Source organism: Marmota flaviventris, chromosome 4, assembly GCF_047511675.1.
Source record: "Marmota flaviventris isolate mMarFla1 chromosome 4, mMarFla1.hap1, whole genome shotgun sequence".
NCBI lineage: Eukaryota > Metazoa > Chordata > Mammalia > Rodentia > Sciuridae > Marmota > Marmota flaviventris.
The window spans coordinates 32,960,958-32,973,601 of NC_092501.1; the positions used below are offsets into that span (position 1 = coordinate 32,960,958).

At 40.6% G+C, this 12,644-nt stretch overlaps 1 protein-coding gene across 1 annotated transcript in view; it reads right to left on the reverse strand.

The window, feature by feature from the left end:
* Plce1 (phospholipase C epsilon 1) overlaps positions 1 to 12,644 on the reverse strand; it is a 251,212-nt gene that overhangs the window by 35,539 nt on the left and 203,029 nt on the right. Inside the window, exons 18-19 of the mRNA XM_071611080.1 lie at positions 12,302 to 12,460; positions 3,975 to 4,104 (exon numbers count right to left, since the gene is read on the reverse strand). Of these exons, the coding sequence (XP_071467181.1) occupies positions 3,975 to 4,104; positions 12,302 to 12,460 (289 nt within the window). The remainder of the gene's footprint in view (positions 1 to 3,974; positions 4,105 to 12,301; positions 12,461 to 12,644) is intronic.

The window sequence follows — 12,644 nt, forward strand, 5'->3', positions numbered from 1 at the left end:
TTTGGTACCATATAGACACAATTTAAACGAGAATGATCATTTTCAAACAGATGGTTAGAACTCTGCAAATGCTGTGGGAAATATTCTGCATCAAGAAGCTGACGGCACAAGTCTGGGAAGGATTTAGTGGTTGAAGCACTTCTAGACAGTACATATATGATTTAATCACCCTCACCTTGAAATGAAGCTATTGGCTTCTTTGAGAAATGTCAAAACCAGTGTGTGGCAGGAATAGGGGACACTTGTTGTTCTATGCAACGTGAAATTTTTACAATTACAATTTATTGGAAAACAAAGTCTTCACAATTTTAATTATTAGGTGAAAATCTTAAGAACAGGAATTCAAACTTGTAAATATATCTAAGGGTGACAGATAATTTTTTGTTCTGCTCTTTTTTTAGCATTTCTAATCAGAATGACTGTAAAAGTGTGAGTTATCATGATTATCCTCTTTTTCTTTTTTTTTTTTTTTTTGGTACTGGGGATTGAACTCAGGGGCACTCAACCACTGAGCCACATCCCCAGCCCTATTTTTAAATTTTATTTTATTTAGAGACAGGGTCTCACTGAGTTACTTAGCCTTGCTGTTGCTGAGGCTGGCTTTGAACTTACGATCCTCCTGCCTCAGATTCCCAAGCCACTGGGATTTCAGGCATGCGCCACTGCGCCCGGCATGATTACACTCTTTTAACATAAAAAACAAAAAAGCGAATTTCTCACTCATCAGACTACAAATGCTTAGACCAAAATATCCTTATAGCAAATCAGGGCCATGCAGGCTGCCAAGAAGTAAACAAGACCAATCATTTCATTTACATTTGTATTCATAAAAGTGTCACAACTTCATGCTCATCAGGCCCAAGAGATCAGAAACATAATGTTGATACCCATGCAGTTAAAATGCCCGTATAGATGATGTTTACCTTCCTGACTGTTAGGAGCAGGGGAAGCAGTAAGGACATCTGCTACAGAAAAACAGAGTCAGACAGGGTATACAAGTAAGGAGAACTGAGATGAAAAGCCAGATAAATTAAACTAAGGCATGAAGCAAAGCATAAATAACAGCTTAGATCACAAGATAAATGAAACAAGAAATGTTTGGTAGATTTACTATTTTGACTATATAGGTATGCAAGAGCTAGCAATAAATATATGCAAACATTATTAATGTTAATCATGCTCTCAGTAGCCACATTCATATTACATATTTTCAGTTACGGACTGTTGTGATACTCCCAGTATAAGTTTAGTTCAATGAACAGAAATCAGTTAATTTGTTAAAATCTTGCAGTTGTTGTCATAAAATATGCATATATTAAGTGGTAAATTCAAACTTGTGCTCCAGTGTATGTTCAAAACTAGTTGAAGTAAACAGTAACATTGGAGTGAAAATTAAATGAAATAAAAATCCATTAAGAATTTATTATCCAAAAGGCAGAGTAGCAATTAGTAGCAACCTCAAATACATGACCCTCTTTGTGACTTCCTTAGGGTTTTCTTGAAATAATTCTGTGACTAAGGATCATCTCACTTTTATAGCCAAAAGTGGCTTTAGATTCATTCCTTTATCTTGTGGGTATGAAAACTGAGGACTAGAGCTATCATAGAGACACACTGGGGACCCTGACTGTAAAGAGATGGGTTTCCTCTGTGGCCCTCAGGAGGTTGATGAAACTCCTACAAATGTGTACAGAATTTTGAGAGCACATTTATTTCTCAGAGTCAACTGGTCACAGCTTCTAGTTTCTCAAAGGGACTTATCATTATAAAAAGCATGGAAAATTTCAAGATTCCCCCTAAGAGGCAGCCTCTACAGTGGGCAGAATTCTATTTTTTTTCATCCCAATTGGAAAAAGTGGAGATGGTAGAGGAAAGTAGAGATGAGCACAGTGCTAGGATCACCATTGGAAAACTACACCAGATAAGGCAATTAATAGTCACATATGGAAGCCTTCATAGGACAAGCTTCAACAAGGCACAGCACACCTGCAAGGCCTATTTGGGAATCAGCTAGTCAGTGGGATCTTCAATGAAGTGGGAAATAATCACGTGTTGGGAGTGGATAGAAGTTATTATAGATCATAGTATTAGTGCTAGCACTTGAGTGTTTGGGGGAGAAAATTACCAAACACTTCACGGAAACTTTTTATTATATATCAGTGGTACCTAAACCAAGAAGGTGAGAGGACACTGTCCAAAGTCTCACAGAGTCTGATGGGGTCCTCTTTTTCACTGATAAAAAAATAAATACAGGACTGAGGCTGTGGCTTAGTGGCAGAGCACTTGCCTAGTATGTATGAGGCACTGGGTTTGATCCTTAGCACTGTGTACAAAAACAAATAAAATAAAGGCATCCTGCCTGTCTACAACTACAAATTTTTTTTTTAAAAAGATGTTAACTTTATAAAAAATACATGCAACTATCTTAGAAATTTAGTGGGGTAGGATTAAATTTTACTCTAACTGAAAAAAAAGATCCTTCTTCCACCTGTTCATTTTGTCATTTGCAAATAAAAAATGCCTATAATAATAATGATTATAAAAAGCCTTCTTCTTTCCTGTTCTCAAAAGTACAGAAAGTTCACAGGAGTCATTTATGATGGAGAGTGAATTTGTTTTCCCCTAGACTAGTTTCTTCCAGGGTTAAATGACATCTGCATTGATTGATTTCTTCAGTGTGGTTTTCATTTCATATCTGTATCAATTTTTCTTCTGTGGGACATTACCACAACTGTAATAAAAATCCATGGGGAAGAATAAGTCCTACATAAAAATGTTCACATTTCCATCACTTTTCAGGAATAGGCTATAGGCTATAAATAAATTGCCTTTGACTCCTTTCAATTTTCTCCCTTTTTATATCTGGTTAGTTGTGACCCTCTTATTATCTTATGGAGTTTTGAGTCAAGTAAATTGGCTTCTAGTTGATGTTAGGAAACAAACAACTATTATGAAGAACAAATATTAAATGGTTGCAGCCTGATATTATATTTTGGGTCGGAAAAAAGACAGGACTGTCATCAGTGATAGAGGCTCATGGAACTGAAACATGAATTGGAGACAATCTGAGTGTGAGGAGCATATATTGAGAAAAGAGTGGCTGAGTCGTCATAGTAAGTCAGTAGTAAGTGGACAGTAGTCTGGGGCTACCTATATGCTTAGCAAAACAATTAGTCAATGGAGAAACAACATATGCTACATATATAATGTTTATATAAGTAGGAACCTTGGCATTTTCTCATTACTGTATTGCTTTCTTTCAGAAGACACCAAACAAAACAGTTATATATCAGCAAAGGCGTCCGAGAAAACATTTTGCCATCTCTAGCAAATAGTATTAATTTAGAACAAATGAAACACTTGAAACTTAATTCTTACATGAATAAAGTCCTTTACTGGTAACCTGTGGGTAACATCATTCATTTGACTTTTTTGGTATTGTGTCATGTCCCCCCCTCCCTGCCCTGACCTTTGGTGGGGCCAGAAGGAAATGTCTTGTTGGCTTAGTAATCTGAGAACCAGGGAGGGAAGGGGAATGAGGCGCCTTTATTTCTATCCTTCTAGAAAGAGTCGAAATGAGAGAGACAGCATGGAGTGGTGATGCTGCCCCCTATTGGCAGTGGAGGAGAAAGAAAGGATTCAGCCACAGTTTAAAACTGCCCAGAGCCTCAGCCACATCAGAAACCAAGAGGGTGGAAGTGAACTTCTCTGCTATAATTCTCTTTCTCTAGGAATGTGCTCCCTGCACCATCCTCTTCTCTGGGTTGTGGTCATGCTAGCTGACAGAATAAATCATTTTCCTTCCTTGCTCCTCACTAGGTGCCTGGATTCAGAAACTTTCAGACAATATTATAAAAATCTGTATTCTTGATTCACAGAGTTTCAGACTTATTTTGGGATGGGAGTGTGAGAGAGAAAGAAAAAGTCATTTAAGTTTTCCTTTACACACAGCATTGGACTCTTGTTTCGCTTACCATCAGAAAGGGATTCATAGTCATAATCATATTCATCCTCTTCATCTTCCTCTTCCTCATTATTGGCAGGTGGGGGATTGGCATTCCCACCATTATAAGCCTGTGCTTGCATGGATGCTAACTGATGAGCCTGTAAGAAAGCAATAATTAAATACTAAACATGCCAACCAACTGAACTTTCACTTAGAACTGTCAAAACTACCACCTAAGGCTTCCTACAGTAATTAAAAGTGGATTACCCTATTTTGATTCATTTGAGAGAGGAATAAAACCTCTAGATTCATTTGAAATGCAATGTCAAAACTTGGACAAATGTCAACATTCCTGCAGGAAGACTCCTGGAGCTTTTAGAAAGGATCACAAAGAACCTGCGTGTAGTGCCTAGCTCCCTAGGCTCCTGGGGCAAATCCTCTGAGAGAAAACTTTGGTACCTTGAAAACCCAGGATCCATCCTTAATGACTGAAGATGTGAAACAACCCATCAATTTTGGAACAGTAAGTCTGGGCTAAAAACCATCTCCCCCAGTTTTTTTTCCTTCTTAAAATAATATGAAGAGTCCTCTGATCTTAAGAACAATATTAGGATCTCTATGGACAAAGATCAAAAGAAGAGTTTCCAGTTTGAAGAAAGCTCTTTTTCAACAGACTTTATCTGAAATGCAAATCAGATTAAAAAAACAGGCTTAGAAACTTTGGGAAATTTGATGTGTGTGGAGAGGGAGGTCATTTATTGAATAAAGAACACAGAATTTTGTGTATATTGTATTTATACATATATACATATATTTATACTTGCATAATTGTATGTATTCATATAATTATATAATTTTGTACTTGTTCTATATATGTACAAAGTGTAATATATACAAAGATATTAGTAAAAGAAAAGATGGTATATGTTAACACAGCAGGGGTTCTTGATCCATTTGTGTGTCACAAATCCTTCTGGCAGTCTGGTGAGGTAGAATCCCTTCTCAGAATGATGTTTTAGATGCAGAAAATGAAATGATTACAAAGGAATTAAATAGTGTTGAATAGAGTCGTCAAAGGGTTGAAAAACAAATTTTGTGCTGTGAGGATAAATGCGCTTTTTTTTTCCTTCTTATTTACTTATTTATTTTTTTGCAGTGCCGGGGATGAAAACAGGGCCTCATGTGTGCTAGGCAAGTGCTCTATCACTGAGCTCCACATGCAGCCTCTATCCTTTTTTGTGAGAGGGAGTCTTGCTACAATGCCCAGTCTGGCCTTAAATTCCTGGGCTCAAGTGATCCTTCTGCCTCAGTTTCCCTGAGGAGCTAGGACTACAGTTGTATGCCGTGGTGCCCACTTGTTTCTTCATTAACGTAGTAAAAAACATATAGAGGTAGGTGAAGTGATGTTTTTGAAAATATGATGAGCATAAATAATTCTTGGTGATATTAGTGATGACTGTGAAGTTACCTGAAAAAAAAAAAAATCTGTCCTCTCTACTGCTGACAAAGACAGAGTGCTGCCAACACTGCGGTGGTTTGTTTCTATGTGTATAATCAGAGGAAATGCTAAATTTCAGCTAGAGGTTAGTAAAATTAAAGATGTAATTTGCTTCCACTTGCATCCAGAGGCCCCTGAGTTCTAGCTGTGGATATTACCAAGGTTAAGAATTCCTGTAGTAGAGGTTATATTGGGCCCTGGAATTATGTATGTTTTCAAATGATTCTCTACATTTTATAAAATATGGTGATATTATTTTATCGTAAAAACATATACTGAAGGAAGATAGAGTGTGGCCTATTGTCTACATCCAGATATAATGTTTTACGATGCAGTCCATGCCAGATAATTGGATATTGTCTAGGCCAGGATTTCTCAAAATGGGTTTTATAGAGTTCTGTGGATGTTAATAGCTGATACGGAAAAACTGACAATTCAGTTACCACAAAACACAGTGAAAGTCTGGAAATGGTAGCTTAACCAAACCAAAACACGTCCCCCCCTCCAGGGCTTCCCATAGCCTTTATTTAATATGCTAAAGGACATCGTGATTCTTCCAAGATTTCCAGAGCAGCAGTTCTCATGCTTATTTAACCCGGGAATCAATCTTCTTTCTTCCTCCCTCTCTTTCCTGTATCCTTCCCTCCCTCCTTTGCTTTCATCCTTTCTTTCTTTTTCTCAGAGTGTCTAATAGGACCAGTGCTCTTCAGAACTTAGGGAATTCTGTTCTAGGCACAAGTGAGCCACAAGAGCAAGAGTGTGTATCACTGATAAGAGAAAAGGCCGGACTCGATGCACTTGGCTAAGGCCAAGTTCTGGGTGGGAATGATGATGCACAGGGCCTGGCAGACCCTCCTGCAAAAAAGTGTCAGAACCATGTGGAGGAAGGATGCTATCCAAGGACTACAAACAGCAGTGTCAGGAAGCTGTGAGCCAAGGCCCTTAAATGCTTGAATACTTCCAGGGGGCAGGAAGCATGGAAGAGGTGGCTGACCAGCTAGCCAAGAGCAGATGCCCTCCTCCTTTGCAATAGCCTACTTATTCTGAGGCAGAAAAAGAAAGCCCGAATCCTTGCAGAAAAGCAGCTCAGATATAGGTTAGAGGATTCGAGCTTGGGCTCAGATGAGGAGACTGCTCCTATGGGGTCAGGCAGGAGCCATGTCTCACTCTTTTCTGTCCTGGCACCTGGCACAGAGCCAGCCATCAATAAAGCTGAACTTTTGAATTTAGGGAACTGGAGTGTAGGACACACAGTAAGACTCCTAGAGAATTCTGTAGGGTGTGGTCAGGAGGTCTCAGGAACAGCCTCAGCATAAACCTGAGGCAGAAGCTGGGATCTAGAAATCCTGCCCGGAGTCAGTTCATTGTCACTGTTGGGTGAGTTCTTTGCATGGAAATGACCCACATCTTCTAATTGAAAGGTTAGGTCCCAGCTTGCTGGAGCTGTCGACTTCACCTGGCCTCACGTGTGGTCAGTGCATCTGGTCTAGACTCACGACATGCCAGGTAATGAAAAAAAGGGTCTGAGGGTGTGACTGTGGAATCCTGGTCAGTACTTGCTGGGAGATCATGGTGGTGGCTGTGAATCCTAGACAATTGGGATGGGATAACATCATCTCATTTCTAAAGTGAGGAAGAGGTGAGTTGAGGAAATCATACTGTGGGCAGTGTCAAGGTGACACTTGACAATGTTCCAGAATAGATTACTAATTAGTTGGTTTGTGAGAACTTAGAAAATAAAGAGGGGTTTGGAAAGAGTGGACCCATGCTTCCAAGAAAAAGTCTCCTGCATAGTGACTGCCTTAGCCTTTTAGACAAGGTAACTCACTCCGAAGAAAACAGCAGGTAAGTAGTGTTTCTCAAATTTCCAAGAGATAAGAATTCTTTTTCTTTTCTTTTGGTACCAGGAATTGGACCCAGGGGCACTTAACCATTGAGCCACATCCCCAGCCCTTTTTATTTTTTATTTTGAGACAGAGTCTTACTAAGTTGCTTAGGCCCTCAGTAAGTTGCTGAGGCTGGTTTTGAACTTGTGATCCTCCTGCCTCAGCCTCCAAGCTGCTGGGATTATAGATGTGTGCCATCGTGTCTGGCAAGAACTATTTTTCAATAAATAGATGGCTTGGGCTTTCTTCCCAAAATTCATATTTTTGCGGGTGAAATTTGGGACCTTCAAATTTGCTTTTTAAAGTGCCCCAGTGAATCCTATCATTGCATCCTAACGTCTGTATTACCTTTGAAAAGTCCTGTCTGAAGACCCAAGTCTGAGTCCTAGCTCTGCCATTACAACTGGGTGGCTTTGAGAAAGTCACACAAATGGCCAGGCTTCAGTTTTCCATTCTATAAATAAAGAAGCTGAATCACAATCTGGAGCAACTTGGGCTGTAAGAGAGGAGAGCATCAGACACCCTGAATTCAGGTGGCTCTTTTGGAAGGACCTGGGGCTGTGGGCCAAAGGGCACTTGAGATGAAGACAGTTTAGAAATCTGCTAATAAATACACCAGATGACAGAAACAAAACTCAAAAGAACTTTGTAGGCTGCAATAACAAACCAAAGCAGGAATAGCCAATTTTATGGAGGTAAATATTTGATTCTCCTCTACAAGAGGTTAAAATTTATTATAAACCTGGAAATATTGAGGTATCAGGCACAAGAATAACCTGTGTGAAAAAAAGGAACTGCTTTTCTTTTGCACAAACTCAACATGAACACCGTGTGCAATGAAGAACTTAAAAATCAAGAATAGTCTAAGGTTGTAGTAACTGTGGTTTAAAATTCAAAATAAGGGAGGTCACTGTTCTCATGCCATCAGACTCCCATCTTGAGTACTGACTTAGTTTTGGAAATCCCATTTTAAGATTGGTAAATTCAAGAATATCCATAAATTTAACAATATCCCAAATGTTCTTACTCAAAGAGTCTCAGCGGCCACATCCTGTATAAAACAGTTGACACAGACATTTAGCTTGGAGAAGAGAAAAGCTCGCAGGAAAATACCCGATGGCTTCCTAAATATGAAATTACTCTGTACAGGTGCCAGGAGACGGGGTAGGGTCAATGAGAAGGAGAAACAGGAAGGAAGATTTGGGCTCAACATGAAGAACACTTCCATAACAACATGACTTATCATTAGTGGGATGGAAGCCTGAGGTAGCTGCAAATGACTGTGTGAAGATGGGAAAGGCAAGGGCATCCAAATACATCTGGAAGACAGTGGCCTGCATGTCTCACACAGCCAGGGCAGCTCCACCTGTTCTCCAGGCTGCAGTCTTCAGAGAATAGCCTGGGGGAATGGTGCTCAGAAAGAAACAGCACCTAGTGCTAGGTGGCGCTTGGAGGAAGGGTGGTTGAGTACATTTTACTTCAGTGACTTTATAACCAGGCTTTTTGGTGCAGGTCTTGTAGGGTCTGGAACCCAACCAAATGCCAAGTCTCCTGCAGCAGTTTTGAGAGTGCAGGTCTGGATGAAAGTGCCCCTGTAGGAGGTCTCAAACTGGTGGTTCTTGGGCCAACTTCCCCTCCAGACCAGGCTCTGCTGCAACAACTTGTTTTCTTCTTATTTTTTAAGAGAAAGGATTTCACTATGTTGCCAGGCTGGCCTTAACTCAAGGGATCCTCCTGCTTCAGCACCCCAAGGAAATGGGACCACTGGCTCACACTATCATGTCCAGAGGGTACAGCATTTAAAATGCATGTATTTATTTATGTAGTGCTGAAAATTGAACCCAGGGCTTCACATAGGCTAAGCAAGTGTTCTACAATTGCTCTATACCCTCAGCTCAAAAAGACTTAAAAATCAATTGAATTAGAGCTGTTCATTTTGGGGGACTTGCACACTGCATGCCTGCCTCACCACCTCCAGTGGTTACATATTCAGCTGGCTCCTCACACTGATATTTCCTGCTTGGGCACCAGAAGGTGACTGGTTGTGTAACTTTTGGTCTAGGGTTGTATGTGGACTTCGGTTGGGAAATGTGCACTTCTAGAGCACACCAAGACTTCTAGGGATATGCGAGTCCAGATATTTTTAAAGGAGTAAGTTTCTGGACCTTCACTATATATGTGTATGTGCCCTTTTAAAAATAGGCCTGCCTAACTAGGTGCAGGGGTACATGCCTGTAATGCCTGCAACTCCAGAGTCTGAGGTGAGAGGATGGCAAGTTCAAGGTCAGTTTCAGTAACTTAGTGAGACCGTGTCCTGAAATAAAATAAGGACTGAAGGTGTGGCTCAGTATTACAGTGCACCTGGGTTCAATCCTCTGTTAAAATCTTGCCACAAAATAAGCAGATAGTTGACTGTTCTCTCTTCACACCTCTGTTTCTCACCACTGATCTTTTTCTGTCTTACATGAAAGAGGCTGAACTCTCACCCCACAACTATCGCAGTGTAATGCCCGAGGTGAAATAAAAGGGGCACCCGAGAATGTAGCACTCCCGAGAGAAAGTTCTGAGATGCTAATGTGGTTGGGAGGACCTTATTTCATCAGGGCAATGAACATGATTAAGACTCCACATCCCTCCTTTGTACCCTCCCTCCCTTCCTGTTCTCTTCTCAGAATCAAAATTCAAGGTCAAGATGGTCATCATGGAGATGATATTACAATGTGTATTTGAATTTAAAAGCAAATTCAGATATTTTTTTCTGACAGAAAATAAATCTGTCTGATAAGATCCATTGATTCAACTATGAGGACTATTTTGTATATCATATTTGTAAAAGTGTTTATGTAAAAATATGTGTGTATATGATAGTATTAAGACATAAATGTTTTGTAACTGTTTAAACTTGTGATAAAAATATGTAATATCATAAAGCACATGAAAGGAAAGAAAAATTATTGAGAGAAATACATAGTTTGTAACACTTGATACTTAAGCAAAAGAGTTTGAAGGCCACAGGCCCAGAGGATCCATGATAATTTTAAGTCACTCCAATTAGGGAAAACCTGATCAGCAGTGATCTGTTAGGATGGATTGGTTGAGGCCCTTTCTGGACACATTCACTTTTGTACCCAGGAGTGTGGGGGTTTTTTGGGGGGTGGGAGGTGTTACTAGAGGATAGACCTGGGGGTGCTTAATCACTGAGCTACATCCCCTGCCCTTTTTATTTAATTTTTTTAAGTTGTCAATAGACCTTTATTTTACTTACTTATATGTGGTGCTGAGAATCTAACCCAGTGCCTCCCACATGCTACGCAAGCGCTGTACCACTAAGCCACAACCCCAGACCCTTATTTTTCATTTTGAGTCAGGGTATTGCTAAGTTGCTTAGGATCTCACTAAGTTGCTGAGGCTGGTTTTGAACTTATAATCCTCCTGCCTCAGCCTCCTGAGCCATTGGAACTACAGTCATGTGCCAGCTCCGAGGGGTAGGTTTAAAGATGATGCTTCCTCTGGCTTCACTTTTTCCTTTCTCACTGTGAAGCCATCTAAAACCATAAGGGCTTCTTGAAGTCAGAGGTAATATAACACAAATCTCCCGCTCAGCCTGGACTTTGGGCTACCTGGACTCTCAGTGGGTAAGTGGAACGATCTGGGAGCTCCTTGGGGTTTATTAGGACAGCAGGTAACAGGATGCTCCAGGGACCACTCAGAGAAGCACTAATGTTCCAGAATGGTAAGAAACCCTGGAAATGGAGACTGAAACATGGGATAATAAGATGCTCAAAAAATGGTCTCCAATTCTGACAGGGGTCTTACAGTTTGCCTTGGGAAAGATTCTATGGGAATTTAGTGCCAGAAGGGTCCTTTAAGGCCAGTTACCATAAGATTCCCATTTTACAGATGAAGAAATTGAGGCACAGAAAGATTAACTGGCCCATGGTCACATGGCTGATTTGTGACACAGTCAGTGACTAGAACCCTGTATTTTAGCTTACCACTTAGTATTTTCTTCCTGCAATATCATGTTGCGTATCATTCAGGCTTTAAACTCAGACCTTGTTTGTAAGGTCTACAAATTAAGGCTTTGAGAAGGGGTGATAATTATGCCAAGGTGACTATTTAACTAAATCCGACTAGACACTTGACTCCCTTTGACTTGACACTTCGTATTAATGGATGAGGAGAAGTTTCCAAATTCATTGTCCTGAATTCTCTGTTTTCTGGAAACCACCAAAGCAGGACTGGAATTGGGCCGGGAGGCTTGGAGGTGGTGGCACAGAGAAAAATCAAAACTTTAGGCTACACTCTAGATTGGGCTCTGAATGTCCTGCCTCCTGGGTTGTAGCCGTGCGGCTCTTGTGTGGGGCTGATTTACATGGCAATTCTTGGTTGCTGTAAGTTTCAAAAGTAATGTTTTAGGGCCAACAGCGCCCTCTCAAACAGAACAAGTACTTTTTGGCAGTTGTTACTCTGAGGGACAAATGGGTGCAGCTTGGCTTATGAATCCAGTGTCCTGAACTTGAACTTCTACACAGATGCACAGGCTGGGGTGTGGGACTTTGGCCCAGATCTCTGTGGGTGAGGCAGGAGTAGAAGTCAACATGCCACCATGATACACTGGGATCACAGGGCTATGAGGCTTCCACTACAGACCCCAAGCCCCAGAGCTCTCCCTAAAGAGGGCTCTCTCTAAATAGGGACTATGGCAATCCCTGGGACTGACAGCTCTGAACCCACTCAGAATAAATTAAAGCACAGTGTTACATTCTATGTGGGAACAATTCCACAAGAAAAATTTCAGGTAAGTGGGATGAGAGAATTTATTGGAAATGGAAAGGCAAAAAGCAAATACAACATTTAAGGGAACTCAGTGTTCAAAAATTGATTACCCAGCAGGTCCTCAGAAAGGTTCAAATGACAATTTCTTTGTTCTGGGCATACAGCACATTCATATCCTGCTTAAGAGGGTACCTTTTGCTTTAAGATGTCCACGGGCGTCTGATGGGCCTTTAGCTTCTTGTTTTTAAGAAGTACTTTCCTCCTAAGTTGGTCGGGTGAGGGAAGCATTGGATCATCTGAGAAATCAGTCTCAAATAAGAATCTAGCCACCAGCTTTTCTCCAAACACAGTCTAAAAGGAACAAAGGAAAACACACCAGGTCTTTGGTCTCCACTGGCTAAATATGTCTAGATTTCCTAAATGTACTAGATAATTCAGCCTGGCTGAATTGTTTTAAAAATCCCCGGAAGAGGAAGGAGGAAAGGAGTTGTTTATTTTCCCTCCACAGTGTCTTACTGAAGGAAGGGAGGTGTTT